The following is a 16,832-nucleotide window of genomic DNA, read 5'->3' on the forward strand; positions in this document are numbered from 1 at the left end:
AGCCCCTGTGAGGGAGGCAGGGGCCTTCTCAGGGAGGAGAGGCAGCCAAGTGGCAAAGCTATTTGTTCAGACTTTCTCAGGCTCTGCACTTTTCATTCTTCTCATCCCTGGCCCAGAGAAAACTCCCAGGCAGCCACAGAAAGTCATTCTTACCTCCACTCTGCCAAGATGCACCGGATCCAGGAATTGGGATGAGCCAAGAGAAAGAAGAAATGGGAAAGACATCAGTCACATTTCTTTGACCCCTCTGAGATGTGGGAGTTAATATTTCCATGCTTGGAAATCTGTCTGTGACCTGTAAGCTGTCTGAAAAGGATGCAGCTAAATTATGTCCTTATTTTGCACCTTACTGTAGGGAGGAAGAGATTGGCAACACTGGACACCACACAGGGAGACAGAATGAGAATTGTTGACTGTTGTGTTGCTGAGGTGAACTGTTTCACCCTAAACCCACACTTTTCCCCTTATTCTTTAGGTTCTACATGACTAGCAGATGGCATCCTCTGTTTAAGACACCCATGACCCCATTATTGCAGGCAGCAGCTCTGATGGGTGGGAGAAACCAGGGCTGGAGAAGCAGTGCAGCCACACCACTGTGTCCCACTGCTTGCACTGCTGCAGGGCTCCAGGCTGCACCTGTGTAGGAAGGAGGCACTGAGCATCAGACAAGGACCAGGACATCTCTGGGACAAGGCTAAAGATAGCTCCTGGTCTGGAAGGCTGCAACCCTCTAGCACATGCCCTCCTGACTGCATTTTCAGCTCTGCTTCATGAGACAGAGCCTTGCCTTGGCTAAAAGCCAAAATGGGGATGCAAGATACAGCAGCAAGTTCTGAGTCTCTTATGGGGCAGAGCTTGCTGTTAGGTTTCAGTGCCCAGCATAAGAAAGATCATGGTTATTTTCTCAATAGAACAGAAGCTGAGGCACAGAGAAAGAGGGGCAGATATCTTACTGGTTAACAGCAGGACCATGGCTCCCACCCCTGGAGCCCTGGGTGATTCCTCTTTCCTCTAACTCAACCTATCTGCGTGTTTGAAGAGGGACAAGCTGCCACCTTTGTCTTGATGCGACAAATGCTGTCAGCTAGCTCAGTCAGTCAGAGTTTCTCCTCTCTAGATCATCCTTTCCGCATTTGGAAGATGTCCCTAGGGGCAGAGGTTACCTCAGGCATAGCAGGGCACTGTTCTTACAGCAACCTCCTTGCTTTCTGCATGCAACACCCTGAGAAGCCGAACTGCTTGCAAAAGCTATTTTCACCTTGCTGTTAGGTGATACCAATGCTGGGTCATGGCCATCACTTCCTCTGCATGGATGAACTTACCAAGTGTAGTTCTGGGACACAAAGTACAAGACAGCATCAAACATTCAGGAAATGACAGCTGTGCCAGTCTCCACAGCATGAGAATATAAGAGGAAATAGCCTGGTGGGGGATTCACTTATAGTCAAATTTAGCCCCCTGAACACTGTCAGCTCCCCAGAGCTTTCCTTCCTCCTCCAGAGTACTTGACACCCCTTTCCTCTCCTCCAGCAGGGAAGCTAGGACTGTGATTGCAGTAAAAAAAATCAATCACCTTTTCTTTCCCAGCATACCTGAAACACTGATGGTTGCTGCAGCTTTTGCAGCTCCAAAGGTTTTGCTGTGTTTATTTGTGGCCAGGCAAGTGAAGAGGCCAGGTCGGGTCACGTACACCTGCAGTCTGGAGTCAACCACTCTGTCTTTGACACTTTCCACTATAGACCCGGCAGAAACCTAAGAGAGTGAGGAGCCAAATGCAGTGATACTTCCAGTAAAGGCAAATGAGTAAACAAAGGAAAAATATAAGATATCCAGCCTCAAGCATTTAAGTTTTCAGAGAACTATGTGACAAGCAGACAAAAGTGGCAGAGAACTAAAGCTGCTGGCATTATTTAGGTGCTCTTGTACCAGCTGATTTCACAGATATGAGCAAACATGTAAGATCTCTCCTGTTTCACACCTCAGCAATATTTTGCAATTAATTTTCAGTTCCAGAGGGCTGTAGTCTCAGTTTTGATCAAGCAAATGAGCTGGCTAACTACTTCAGGACCTCTGCTAGTAGGCTGTTTGCATATTCATGCCTTAGCAAGGAAGGGCACAATGCAGCTTTGTGGACCCAGGCTATAAGAGAGAGAAAGAAAAGAGTTTGGAAGTTCATAGGATCATAGAATCATAGAATTCTTTGTGTTTGAAGGGACTTCTAAAGGTCATCTAGTCCAAGCCCTCTGCAGTAAGCAGGGGCATCCTCAATTAGATCAGGTTGTCCAGCCCTGTTGAGCCTCACCTTGAGTGTCTCCAGGGATGGGGCCTCAACCCCCTCCCTGGGTAACCTGTTCTAGTGTTCCACCACCTTCATAGTAAAGAACTTGTTCCTAACATCCAATCTAAATCTACCCATCTCTAATTTAAAACCATTGCCCCTTGTCCTATCACTGTAGGCCTTTGCAAACACTCTCTCTCTGTCCTTCTTGTAGGCCCCTGTCAGGTACTGGAAGGATGCTATTAGATCTCCCCAGAGCCTTCTCTTCTCCAGGCTGAACAATCCCAGTTGCCTCAGCCTGTCTTTGTTGCAGAGGTGTTCCAACACCCTGATCATTTCTGTGGCACTCAAAAAAAAAAAAAAAAAAAAAAAAAAAAACCCACCAAAAAAAAAAAAAACCACCAAAAGGATGATTCCAGATTAATGTAACCACTGCCATGCTTCCAAAGTCTGCCTCTGCCTCCCAGCATCCACCCAGGAAAGATGACTGCTCACCCTAAACCACTTGTGCTGATGCTGCCCACTTTCTCTCCTTACCCCTCAGGCCTTGGGCATACCTTGTCCTGTTAGCTCCCATCCTGAACTGTGCCTGGTGAGCACGAGGAGCCAAGATTGAGCCTCCTGGCTTGGGCTGTGGTTAGCTGCAGTCAGTTCAAGCAGTGCACGTGCATGAACGATGGAATACTACAGGTGAGTGTCAGGCTGTTTTGTCTAAGACTTCCACACCAGCCAGTTGTTGCTTCCTCTGCTAGGAATTTCAAGCCATTCTCTTGCCTTAACTGGCTCCTCTGCCTGAGATTTTGTTCCCAGCAGGTCTTTTCTCAGCCTTTAAAAAGCCACCTCGACTACAACCAAAGTAGAGACCTCTTCACATCTTCACACTTGGCTTGCTTATTCTTACCAGTGTGGAAACCTACATTTTAAGGTCTATGATGCCCCATGGCACACAGCAGGAGGGAAAGTAATTGTGTTTGTTTATGTGGGCAAGGCAGCTGCTGTGCAGAGGAGTTTCCATTCTCCTCTTTAAAGGCAACCCAATAACCTCAGCAGATTCCCACTCATCAAACCACAGGACAATAGCAGGTCAGCATTTACAGACTGTAATGCCACAGGCACATTAGATCAAGGAACTCACTATGATTCCTTGTGAGGCAGCCCTCAAACACATTTGCTCCAGTCCACTAGCTTCCTGGTCTGACTTTCCTAGAGATGGGCTCCAGTTGAGGTCTCCTTCCCACATTTAAAATGAGGCAGTCTGGAACACCAGCCTCCTGAGACTGGGCTTTGCCTGGCAGGCAGGGATGGAGCAGAGCACATCTGGCCAGCCACAGAGGGGTCCTGAGCATGGTCTCACACACAGTTTTCTATGGCACTGATGCACCAGTGGGAGCTTGGTAGAACAAGGGCCAGAGCTCCAGAAATACTCTGCCTTTGCCAGGAACCTCAGAACCTGCAAATATTTCTTCCCCTATGGTGAAGAAGTCTTGAATGAAGATCCATAGTTGTCTCAAAATAATTATCTCCAGAAACTAATGAGGACTCACAGGGCTCTGCAGAGGCTGATCTGGTCCCTTTGCTGTTCTCCCTAGCAACCTCTAGGGAATAGAGAAATTTAGCCCTAATCAAACTGGAGAATACAGGTCTGGAGGAGACAAGAAAGGCAAGGCAGCCTGTAGAGCAGCCCAGGCTCCTTAATACTGCATTTTAATACAAGAAAGATGGGACACAGACCAGGATGATCCCTTTGTCCTGAAGTAAGGTATTTGACTAAGAGTTTATTGATCCCATTGGATAAGCAAGACCACAGGAATGGCCATGGCCATCTGGCAGCCAGAAGGACTTGGGGTTGACAAGGGGACAGTGAGGAAAAGGAGAGGCATACTGTCAGCCTGCACATAGCAGCTGCTCCACCTGCCTCTGCAGAATCATGCCTTGGTGCTCAGATCCTTAAAAAAGCTGTTGAAAGATCACCAAGAGTATAAAACTGGTCCAGCATAACCATATGAAGGCTGGGGGAAACCCATAGCAGGCTCAGGCTGCAGAACTGCTGTGACTGTGTTGTACCACTCACTCCCAGGGAGGCAATATTCAGGCAGCAAGTGCTGCAGGCATTCCAATAGCAGAGACATGCAAGCCAGATGAATTTACAGCAGGCACCTATTTGAAATGGTCAGGATAATAAGACCACAAAACAATTTCCTGTGAGAAGGAGTGGTGCCTGATGCTGAGAGAGGATGTACCTTTTCCGAGGATGTACTCCTAGCCAGGAATAAACTGCTGACATTCATCAACACATCACCTAGGTCAGTCTAGAAAATTCCAGATCTATTCATCAGCAAATTTGCTGTGCATATGCACGAATATTTTGTCTCCTAACAGTTTGCTCTACCTAATTCCCTCACTTCATGCTATTTGGTCCAATACCAAATTTTGCCATGTTATTGCTACCCAGTTAGGTGAAACAAGAGGAAAGGTGGCTGGAGAAATACTTAAACACACAACAAAGTCCTGGAAATCCTGGCACAGGAGAAGGTTGTAAGCACTTAAACCATCTTTCATCTCAGGCTTTCCAGACCCTGACAAGTGAAGCCATGCAGCACCCTGGAGAAGGCAGGAAGTGTTTCACAGAGGAGAAAACTGCATCAGGGAGGTGAGGTGGGCTTAGCTTGATCATACAGCGAGGTGCTAAGTAAGGCAGGAATAGAAACCATGGGCACTGGCTCTCAGCCTCTTATTTTAATCCCTGGGCTTCACTTCCAGATGCTAGCAGACTTCCAGGACCACAAGTATGAAAAAAGTACTTACAGCTTTCCCATTTTCCAGCCAGGTGACAGTGGGAACTGGAAGGCCAGTGGCTGTGCACTGCAATATCACCACAGACCCAAAGGTGATATTCTGGGATTCGGGAGCCTTCAGGATTCTGGCAAAAACTGCAGGAGAAGAAAAAGGTGATAGTTGAATGACAATGTAAAGCTGAGGGATGTGCTGACATAGGGCTTGTGTCCTCCCCAGTAGGTCTCAAAATCAGCCACTGCACCATGAATAAAGACAGAGCACAGTACAATCTTCCCTCTGAGCCAGAGGCCTGAGAGAGATAAGAAGGTGAAAAAAAAAGTGGTTGGCATGGTTCTATTCTGCACCTCGCAGACAGAAATTTCACTCTGGAAATTTCTGTATTTTCCGAGTTCAATACCTCAGAGGAGGTAATGTCCAAAACCCAAGGCCAAACTCATTGTTAGTGTGTAGACAGCACAGCTTTCAGTAAGTACAAGGCAAGCTACCACGCTGCTCTGCCAAGGGTCACCACACGTGAAACATTCAAAACCATCAAGGGGGACCACCAGCACTGTCACATACCATGAAGGTTAAGGGTCAGATAAACCACGATCAATGTGTGATCAGAGTGATTAGACTTACCACTGAGAGCCACAAACCACCCTGTCCTAAGGGGAGAGAGTCTAGCATCGAGTTGTGGGAGAATGGCTGACAAAGACCTTGGGAAGATGAGCTAGCATGGGAAAACTAGGTTTTCCTAGAGACTTTTTATCTCTAATACTTTTGTGGAAATATGGTTACAGAGCAGTTTGAAAATAAGCAAAATAATAATTTTTTTTTGGGGGGGGGTGAAAAAAATAATTTAAGTATTTTTGCTGAAATTTGGATTCAGAAATGCAAATCTCATGTCCTTCACAAGCTGTGTTTCAGCTGCCATGCTTGGACCACTTACAGGAAAGAAGAGGACAGACATTTCCTGAGTTTGGACCCAACATTTCTAATGGAGATGCCTGAATATCTGTGCAAAATCAGACTGTGTAGTTCTGTGTCACCTCTTACTGCAGTTACTCATGTTTAGCAGTACCTGCTGTCTACCTTCTCATCTTCACAGCAATGACTGAAAGTCTCCATCAGAAATTTTAGTAAGCAGGGTAGTTTCTCTTGGAGTTCTCAGACTGGCTTCATACCTTGTTTGCCATTTTTTCCTGTATTATTCACCTTAGTGATGTGTTTGATCTTGTCATGGTCTTCTGTGCCTCTCTTTGCCTGGTGCACCTCTTAGGCCTGGCCACTGGTTGCTCCCAGATAGAGATATCCAGTGCAAAGCAATTAGGAGACCAACAAGGATCCCTTCAGAAACTGAACATCTGTCCCTGCCATTTGGAGTGGGAAGGTTTTGTCTGCAAAATTTCAGCAGAAATGAAAAAGCATATGTTTTCCACATAGTCCTTCCACCCACTATTGGCCTGGGAATGGGCTGAAATTTGTGATAACAGGTAGCCTGAATCTGTATTTTGCTCATGGACAGGTAGTACACTTCAGGTGGAAACTTTTTTATCTTAGAAGCACAGCCACTAAATATTCCTTTACAGTCTTCAAGCAGTCCCTCACACTCAGTGCTTGGTGCCAATTGCTTAAAGTCAAAGCAGAGCAGTATTGCAGCTGCTGCATCTCCCCTCACACTCAGAAGGACAGCAGGCATAAAGTTCCACCACTAATGAGGAAAGCTGCAGTTGTTGGCCAGGGACTTGCCTGACAAATAATAAGCAAAATGAAACCTTTGCCTGAAGTTTCACTTCAGAGCATTAACACCAGATGGTTGTGAATTCAGCCCTGAGTGCCTCAGGCTAAGCTCATAATTACTTTTACAGTGAATTTGGAAAAATGCTTAAGTTTTGGGCCTGTCCCTTGGCAGCAGTTACATGCACATGGCTCACAACCAAGGCAGAACATTAGCTCCCAGAGCCAGAATATGGACCTTAGTGCTGCTGTTGGCTCCTCAGTGTGCTGCTGGGACCTTGCCCACCTGACGACTCTGCGGCTTGGTGTTATAAATATTATAGTTATGAATGAGTGGCAGAGATATTAATAAAAATTATAATAATTTATTTATGTACAAACTATGCCACAAATTATTTACAGTTAATATTTACAAGTAATGTGTAGGGACACATCCTGGCAATGTTTGGGACATAACTTTGGACGTAAACATCGTTCACCACACTTGGATCTAGCCTAGCTTAATTAAACTGAAGTACTCCATCAGCCAATGACCTCCTCTGTACCATCTGCTCTCTCAAAATCTGTGAAGATCTTTCAACCAAGAGGGAGAAACTCATGCTATAAAAATTATGGCGGTTGCACAGGCAAAAGGATCAAAGCCACACTGATTGCTGTGGCTAGTCCAGCTCATGCACACCACCTGCATGGAGGCCAGAATCTGAATCCTATTCCTCAAGATCCTCCCACCAACACTCTTCACAGCACTTGCTTTAGTAGCTCAGCATGCTGCTGGCATAAGTGCTTGTCCACCAGGAAATGCAAAGGATCAGGCCATTCAACCTTAAACCATCAAATACCAGGATTAAAAAAAAAAATCCATCAGCAGCTGCTAAGTGTTCACATGTTTCTTGTAGAAAGTACTGCAGGTGTATCATCCAGCACAAGGAGAGATTTAAAAGTAGGAATGTCAGGAAATAAGTTGATTTCCAAAGCATGGAAGAATGGAAACTTCTGCTACCCACAGTGCCACACTTGCAGGACTTTTAAAACTGAAGTTACAGAATTAATACTTCAGCATTTCAAGTACTTACATTAGCATGCTTTATGAAAGCATTTTACCTAAAGTTTAGCTAATTAACTGAAATATTTAGCTCTAGATACTGTGAATGTAATAACCTGCAGGTTTTTAACATTATTTTAATTTTAAGTGAGAATTTCCCTGGGACAAGGGCTGGACTTTCCAGGTCCCAACATGCCTTGGAGATCACTGACTAGCATAGAGAAGGATGCATTTTCTCAAGGGCTTTTCATCACTTTGGGAAATAGCATTTAAAAAAGATATCATCAGCTGTTCCTCAGCTTCATTGTCTATGGGTGGATGATTGTCACACTAGCATTGCTGGCAGCTGGAATGCTGTGGGAAAGCCAGGATGGGTTGTGTGAGAGCAGCCAGAGTCAACTTCCACTCCTGCAAAGCAGGGCAAGGCTACCAGAATGAGACCATGGTTCATTTTGACAACCACATCAGTAAGGAAACCTGTCCTGTAGCTAAACAGAGAAACATATACCCCAAAACTATGACTTCCACACATGCTCCCCCCTCACCCACTACATTACACAAGGAAATGAAGCAGGCAAAATCAAGGAAGAAATAATGAACCTGATGGTACCAACATAAAAAAGGGTGGGGAGAGGTAGGCAAAAAGTAGGAAGGGAAAGGACCAGGAAACTGCAATAAACATAAAATTCACGCTATTTGGTGGGCTCAGGATATCATTTTGTTTTCATTTTGCATCAGTGTGAAAATTCTGAACAATCAAGCGATTTTTAACACCTGTGTTAGTTGCCCTCCTTTCCCAGATTCTCTTAAAAGGGGATTTTGCCAAGACCTTTACCTGTTTAGTGACATCACCACAAGGTTAAGAACATTCACATCAATACGCCCAGATTTAACCAGAGGCATGCAAAAAGCAGTTAGGGAAGGGAGGCAAAGAAGGCATTATTTATTTATATATGTTAAAGTGTAAAATAACACAGAGGAGCTGGGAACTGAATTTGGCTACCTAAAAGCCACGACCCTGCTGTAAGTTGCACTCGCAAGCCCCCTGATAAATGTGCTTTCTTTTACTGCCTTGTTAAATGATGTGCTGTGCACTCCAGGGCTTGCTATGAGGTATCTGCACCACAACCAGCTGCTCTCATTTCTGAGAATTGGGTAACATCATCCAGTCCAAACAGCAGAGCTTTAATTCAGTCACAAAATTTTTATGCCATAAAAAGACTAAAGGCAGGGTCCTTCCCCACCCTGCAGTTTGAGTAGCTAACTCTTTCCAGGTGACTTTGTTTTCCCATCACCTCTGTCTGGGCTATCTTTCATTTCCAGAGTTTGGGGCCTGATCTTGCAGTTCTGGCAGATGTCTGCCCCCTAACTGTGTAAGGTGGTGGGGGTTTTTTTGTTTTTGTTTTTTTTTGCCTTTTTTTTTTTTTTTTTTGTTGTTGTTGTTGTTGTTGTTAAACCAGGTTGGATTGGACCAGTCACAGCCAGGCAGCAGCCTGGGTGGCCTGGGGCCATGCTGCTGCTTTTGGGAAAGGACAAAGTGGTGCCCAAAGCTCACAGAAAACCCTTGTGAGTGCAACACTGCTGCAACCCTGATGCAGGAAGATGCCCCTTTTAGTCAGAGTTTCATAAATCCTTATGCTGACCTTGAGGTACCAGGCCCAGTCAAGCACTGGTTTCTGGGTTGTGGTTTTTTCCATAGGCTCCACAGGTTTTGGTGAACCTTGACTTTCAGAGAACATGAGCAACTACAAGCAATATATGTGAATTAATTCAGCCTGTCCAATAACCATGCATATTCACATCTAAGAGTTTGTTGCTAGCCCTGGCATACTGTAAAGCACACTTGATAGTCCAAACTGAGATAAGGCCACTGAGATCTAATCTTATGTTAGCAACCAACTGGCTGTGTGCATGCATGCTTCCTTTCCATTTTAATCTGAGTCTGGCCTAATATGTGAGCCAGGCTGGTTGTGTCATACTGCCAGATCTGATATCTCAGCATGTTCCCTAGTTGTTTTGCTTTTATCATGAAAAATGGACTTTTGGGTGATTACAGGCAGGTCTCATGCCAAAATTTTTTCCAGCGAAAAAGTAAAGGCATCTCCTTTGTGCAAAAGGTGTTTTCCTCTGGTACAGCTAGTGTCATGTTGAGAACCAATGTGTCTACATTGCTGGAGAAATTATTAAGCTACACATTGCCTTGGAAATTTTCCTGATATAAATACCCTGGCAAAGCCTTTGCACTGTGTGCTGTTCATTTATAAGCATTTAGGAGCTAAAGTGCAAGTATTTTTTTTTTTTGTCTCCTCGTTCACCAGAGCACTTCCGTAGGTCTTTCATATCTGAAGCATGACAGATTGAAGTGACTTGAAGTTCTCTTGGCTTAGATTTTGCTTATTAATCCATTAAAAATCATTTATGTTTGCCACCTTTATGCTCTGTAGAGCCATGAGCTTGTGCCAATATGTTTGCAGTCATTTGCCAATGAAATGTCTGGTCATCTAAATCCCCATTCAGATTCATTCATCACACATCCATTCACTCTTCCTGACATGTCTAAACCGGGCAGTTGAGATAACAAGTGTGAGGCTACCATTTCCTTCCCACTGGTGAGAGATGAGGGGAGATCTGTATAACAAGCTCAGCATTAGTGAATGGTGTGCTGTGGTGGCAAAGAAAGCCAACAGGATGCTGGGTTGCATCAATAAGGGTATTACCAGCAGAGTTAAAGAAGTCATTTTCTCTTAGTGCTTGCCAGGGCAATTGCGGAGTATGGGTGCAGTTTTGGTCCCCACTGTATACAGACAGGCTGGAAAGTATCCAGAGAAGGGCCACAAGAATGCTCAAAGGACTGGAAGAGCTGCCGTCTAAGGAAAGGCTGAGAGATCTGGGTTTGTTCAAGCTTAGGAGGAGACGGCTTAGGGGAGACCATATCACCTAGAAAGGTTGGACCAGAAGATCTTTGGGGTCCCTCCCAGCCTGGCATTCTGTGAGTCTCATCTCATCCAAACACGTTTATGAAGGCTAGAAAGACACAGCACTTGTGTTTTCTGATATTTCACATTAATCTGTGTAAAATCCCAACAATTCTTGAAATACCAGGGCTGAGGACAGGCTGCACACCATGCCGGTGGATCAGCACTTGCAGACACAGCCGTGCCAGGCTGTGTGCAGCAGCTAATGGCATGCCAGGAGCCAAGGCGGAACAAGCCAGGCACAGCCTTTGCAGCTGACATGACAGGACCAGATCCCAGCTCAGAGAACAAACAAATTCTTCAGTAAGCATGGTCAGTAGCTCCTGTGACAGCAGCAGCAGCAGGCTCTATGCATGGCTTGCTGCACGCCCTCACATAGGAACGGTTCACATTGTACCTTTGCCACCCTCCCACCAACCCCCAGAACCATTGGGTTAATAATTAAATTGTGAGATAACTGCAAGGCCAGTTTTGCTTTTATCTCTGAGTATTTCTTAACAAAACTGCAACATCCATCTTTTTGCAGGCCTGCCAAGTACTTACCTGGAGGAGCAAAATACCACAGGCAAAGATGACTGGAGACATTTACACTTATCTCTATCAAATTGCTTACTTGTTTTCAATAATTCCCATCCAAACAAGCTTATTGTCAAAGAACCACATGTATACACATTAACAAAATCTTTAAAATGTACAAATGCAGTGGGAAATGCACACAACCACTGTCATATTTCTCAAGGAACAGCACTATTAGGTGTGAAACTCAGAAGAGGAAGCTGCAGAAGCACTGCAAGAAAGCAATAGTTCATCATCAGCCTGCCCCTCACCTGGTTACAGTGGTAATCTGGGAGAAGAACCCCTCAGTGCACTTGAAATATCCACATTTTGCAGAAAAACACAACATCTTCAAGCTCTTCTGGCTCCTGATACATGATTTGGGAGGTCTAGGGCTTGCACATGTAATTCTCACATCTCATGCAGCACGGGCCAGACAGCACATCAATGCATGGGCACTCAACCTGCAGTCTGAGGCTATGAGATGGTTGCCAGGGACAATTCAAGATCAGTGTAGAAGGGAGACTTGGGAAACCACATCTCCATCCTGAAGCATATGCCTTCAGATTCTAAGCTCTGGTGTCTAATATCAAAACGTTTTTCTTAGCAAGGCAATAGCTTTTCAAAGTAACTTTATTCTAGGGTGAGCTGCAAGATTTATGGAAGGTAGGACAATATGCATCAGCAGAAGGACTCATGTAATATTAAATACCATAGACAGCACAGGAACTTCTCATCTGTGAAAGACTTTGCATCGCATGTAGATGTCCCTGGAATCCCAAAAGCAGACCCTGCAAATATGCAAAGCTATAATAACCAGGAGTAAAATGTAAATAGATAGCTTATATCCTGTGTGACTATATAAAACCTGTTCTCTACAAGTGTTCTTTTCTATATACAGAGCAAACCTCAGATTCAAGGCCAGGCGAGGATAACATGTTCGAATTACTTCCCAAGGAAATGAACAAGGAAATTCCTTTCATGTCAGTACTAGTCTTATAGATGTGTTTGGTTTCTTTGAAGGAAAGACCCTTCCAAACCTCCCTGAGCTCTGGCTTTTCTTCTATGGAGACCAGTACTGCAAACCATAGAATCATAGAATAGAATCATAGAATCTGTCAGGGTTGGAAGGGACCACAAGGATCATCTAGTTCCAACCCCTGCCATGGGCAGGATACATGCCCTCACACTAGATCAGGCTGGCCAGAGCCTCATCCAGCCTGGCCTTAAACACCTCCAGGGATGGGGCCCCAACCACCTCCCTGGACAACCCATTCCAGGTTCTCACCACTCTCATGGGGAAAAACTTCTTCTTCACATCCAGCCTGAATCTCCCCACTTCCAGCTTTATTCCATTCCCCCTAGTCCTGTCACTACCTGATAGCCTAAAAAGTCCCTCCCCAGCTTTCCTGTAGGCCCCCTTCAGATATTGAAAGGCCACAATAAGGTCACCTTGGAGCCTTCTTTTCTGCAGACTGAACAGCCCCAACTCTTTCAGTCTGTCCTCATAGGAGATGTGCTCCAGCGCTCTGCTCATCCTGGTGGCCCTTCTCTGGACACCTTCCAGCATGTCCATATCCCTCTTGTAATAGGGGCTCCAGAACTGGACGCAGTACTCCAGGTGGGGTCTCGCCAGAGCTGAGTAGAGGGGGAGAATCACCTCCCTTGACTGCTGGACACACTAATGCACCATGCACCATGTAACTACATTACCTGGAACTGAATGTGAAACTGGAAAAGATGTTTCCAATGTCCTGAGTCAGGGAGCAATGCTTGCTCATTCCAGTTGTGTTTGGCAGTCAGCAGGAAAGAGACTGGCACACACAGGCAGACTGGTAGCCTCAGCAGTGGTCATGACCAACAATGGAATGGCCCATCAAGAGTGCTGCTGAGGCTGCCAGTCTGCTTGCAGGTATGAAGTCTCCACAGATGCACACAAGTCTCTCCCTCTCCCCCTCTCAGGAATGGAGCGAACAGTAATGGGAATCACTGGGATACCCAAAACCAAGATAAACCCTGAAGCATCCTGACATCGAGTCTTCACCAATGGGTAATAGCAGTGCCATAAATTTAATTACATGCCGTGTGAAAAGTACTTCCACACATCCATTTTCAAGTCTTACTATCAATAGCTGCCAGAACGTTTCCTGGCTTGAGATGATAGCAAACAGGCTGTTCCCTGATCACAGAATCACAGAATCAGTAAGGTTGGAAAAGACCTCAAGGATCATCAAGTCCAACCTGTCACCCAAGACCTCATGACTACTAAACCATGTCACCAAGTGCCATGTCCAGTCCCCTCTTGAACACCTCCAGGGATGGTGACTCCACCACCTCCCTGGGCAGCACATTCCAATGTCTAACAACTCTCTCCATGAAGAACTTTCTCCGTCACCTCATATACCATGCACGCTTGATTTTCAATGTTGAAAACTCTGCTAGTCTCTCCTAACTGGTCCATCCTCATTCTCTATCCTTAACTTCTGGTTTGAGATGTGCTTTCTGTGAAGGGTTGCCTGCAGCTTCATTCAGTTTCAGGGGACCATTCCTACACACAGTAGCACAACAGCAGGCACTCTCTCTTCCATAGTATAGACACATACACCCTAGAAATATTGTGTCCTACTAGAACTGGCAAAATCTACAGTTGTATAGGTCAGTAGAGGAAGTTGCAATGGAAAATAAGAGCAGGGCTTTCACCTCCCCCAAGGCTTTCTCCCCAAAGGAGAAAGATGAAAGAGTTCTTTGGAAGATATAAGACATCAGACACCTTGTGGTCAACACTTAACTTACAAAAGCTGGACTCTATAAAATAATTTCTAGGTTGTTCTCAAACCCCTCCTATCTGTCTTGGTTTCTCAATAAGAAAAGGCAGACACTCATGGATAGTCATCTCAGTTTGCTCTGGTCTCCTTTATCTGATAACTGTGAACATTCTCTATCTTCTAGTCTCTTTGTTGTCATGTAGGAAGTGCACGCTTCCTAGCTAGCCCTTCATGCCAGAGGGATTTTGTCTCCAATAACCACATTCTTTTCCTTGAAACCACAATTCATGCAATGATGTGAAAAATTCGTGTGTTTTTTAAGTGCTCTTCCAAACCCTTTGTTAAGTGAAAGAGGTTTTTAAAACAGGAAATAGCAGGTTCAAATGTCCATTATAGAATTTCTCACATATGCCATGTTCATTCTTCCAAGAGGGCTGCTTTGCAGCAACTCAGTGCAGGAGGCCACCCCACAACAATTACTCAGAGACAGCAGGCACCTCATGCCTGTGTCACAGCAGAGCAAGCCTCAGGAACAATAGCTGATGTTTGCTCATTCATTTGCTGAAGATCTGGGGCTGTTTTCTTTCTCCTGCCTCTTCCCCTGTTGCTCTGTAGTTAGTGATATGGCTATATCTGCAACATCTGAGAACCTCGGGATAACTGTGGTAAATTCAGTAAGTAGGAGGAGATATAATGACATGTTCTAGGCTTTCAGTTACACCCATGCCACCATGCTGAGGCCAGTCAATTACTTTGATGTAATTACAGGCAAGCTTGTTATGATTTTCTTTCCCTATGATGTTTCCTTCCACTAGACCCTTTACAATTTTTAGGAGTATACTGTGATATTCACCATTTTCTGTGACAGGACACTGCCTGCAGGTACATTCACAAGCATCACTGTGTACTGGGAAGGCAAACCTTCCTGGGGTTTCTGCCTCTGCCCATAGCAGAGCTAAATGCCCCTTCCTCAATGTTAGAATCAGAAATTTCACTCACAGCAGCACTGCAACCTTCCTTGCCAGTCTATTTGCAATCCACCTCACCCAAAATATCCTTCCACAGAAGATGCCACAGCTGAGAATTCAGATCTAACATCAGTAGCTGATGTATGGGCAAGAATCAAGGTAACAGTGCTGACTGGCTGCTTTGCCAAGTCTCTTGATGTCCCCTTTTCCTATTTCATCAAAGTACAGAGACATTGACCCAAAACTGCAGAAAACTTTCTGGATGGCATATATGGATTCACTTCTCATTTGACAAGGCCCTTCTCTTGAATGTGTTCCATTCAAATTGATAGATCAGCTGGAATAAATAGGTACTTCAATTCTTGTTACTTGAATTATGGTGTGGCTTCCTTCTCTCTTGAATTATCCATGATGGAAATTTATCCCAAGATTACATAAAGAGGTCCACAAAACAGCTGCAGGAAGCCAGTACTTTACAATTCACGGGCATAGGCTGTTAACTAAATAGTCAAGGCACTGCTTTCTATTGTCATCTAGTGTGTTGTCTCCTCATTGCCTCCAAGAATTAGACAAAACAACTAAAAAACAAAACAGAATAAACCCCACAAACCTCAAAAAAACCTAGACCAACTCGACTCATGTTTTGGCAGATATTTCCATCTGAAGGGATGATTCTCCAAGGAAAACCTTCCTATTTTTAAGTCTAAGGCAGTTCTTACAAGTGGCTTATAGGGGAACATTTTTGTGGCCTGTGGCAGGGTATTATTTTAGTAGCTAGTAATAAGCAATAAACTGTGGGCAGGGAAAGACTTCTATCTACCAGGGCTGGAATGTAAAACTAAACAGTGTCTAAGTCAGAGGAGCATGTGGATGGAGCGTTCTACCCTTGTTCTGGTTTGTTTGTTCTGTGTGCTTTCACATGGCAACACAGGAGGAAGTAGGGCAGCAACACTTCACAGGGGAATGAATGAAATTGCCTGGGCAAAAGATCAGCAGCCTAGAACCAATGCCCCATTCAGTAAGCTACAAACTGCAGAGATGATTTGATTAAAAAAATAAGTGTTATTACATCCACAAAGAATCAATCACGTTAGTGTCTTGATAAGCACATCAGCTCTTCCAGCACCTGCCCTATCTAATTGTTTGTTTGCTTCCTGATAGATTTATGATTGCTAATTTCTAGGCATGCCTTTGTACAATGATGAGTTCAAAGCTAAACTAATCTATCACACAGTACACTACAAAATTCCTGAATTCCACATCTCCTTTGTGCCACAGACTGGAGATCAAGCTCAAGCTTCATGTAAATTACAAGATGGAATGATCTGAATGATCTAGATTTAGCTAGGCATAAATATTTGCACTGCTCTTTGAATGGGCATTTACTTCAGGATTAAATATTCATCATTAACCAGATACACTTAGCCATTTTATTCAAACATCAAGCCACACTATGAAGGGTGGTAACTTCAATGAATGGTAGCACCAAGATTTAAGGGAAAATTTTGCAGTATTAGTACAGAGAAGCAGCAAACTTCTTATGTTTGTAAGTTCTCTGAACATAGTGAATGTTCAAAAACTGACTGACATTTCACTTTTCCTGCATCAAGTAATTTTAGTTTATTATTATTTACTTGAAGGTTGTTTGTGGTTTTTTTAATGCTAATACTGAGGTGGTAGGGAGAGGGAAGAGATGTTAAAAGTAATAATAAAAGAGGTGCATGATGCATGTGT

The 16,832-nt window shown here is 44.4% G+C and overlaps 1 protein-coding gene across 3 annotated transcripts in view; it reads right to left on the reverse strand.

Annotated features, from left to right (window-relative positions):
- MUSK (muscle associated receptor tyrosine kinase) overlaps positions 1-16,832 on the reverse strand; it is a 54,630-nt gene that overhangs the window by 23,578 nt on the left and 14,220 nt on the right. For all 3 annotated transcript variants that reach the window (XM_054397420.1, XM_054397419.1, XM_054397418.1), the window contains exons 6-8: positions 5,084-5,208; positions 1,593-1,752; positions 154-160 (exon numbers count right to left, since the gene is read on the reverse strand). In XM_054397420.1, the coding sequence (XP_054253395.1) occupies positions 154-160; positions 1,593-1,752; positions 5,084-5,208 (292 nt within the window). The remainder of the gene's footprint in view (positions 1-153; positions 161-1,592; positions 1,753-5,083; positions 5,209-16,832) is intronic.

Source organism: Indicator indicator, chromosome Z, assembly GCF_027791375.1.
Source record: "Indicator indicator isolate 239-I01 chromosome Z, UM_Iind_1.1, whole genome shotgun sequence".
NCBI classification, from domain to species: domain Eukaryota; kingdom Metazoa; phylum Chordata; class Aves; order Piciformes; family Indicatoridae; genus Indicator; species Indicator indicator.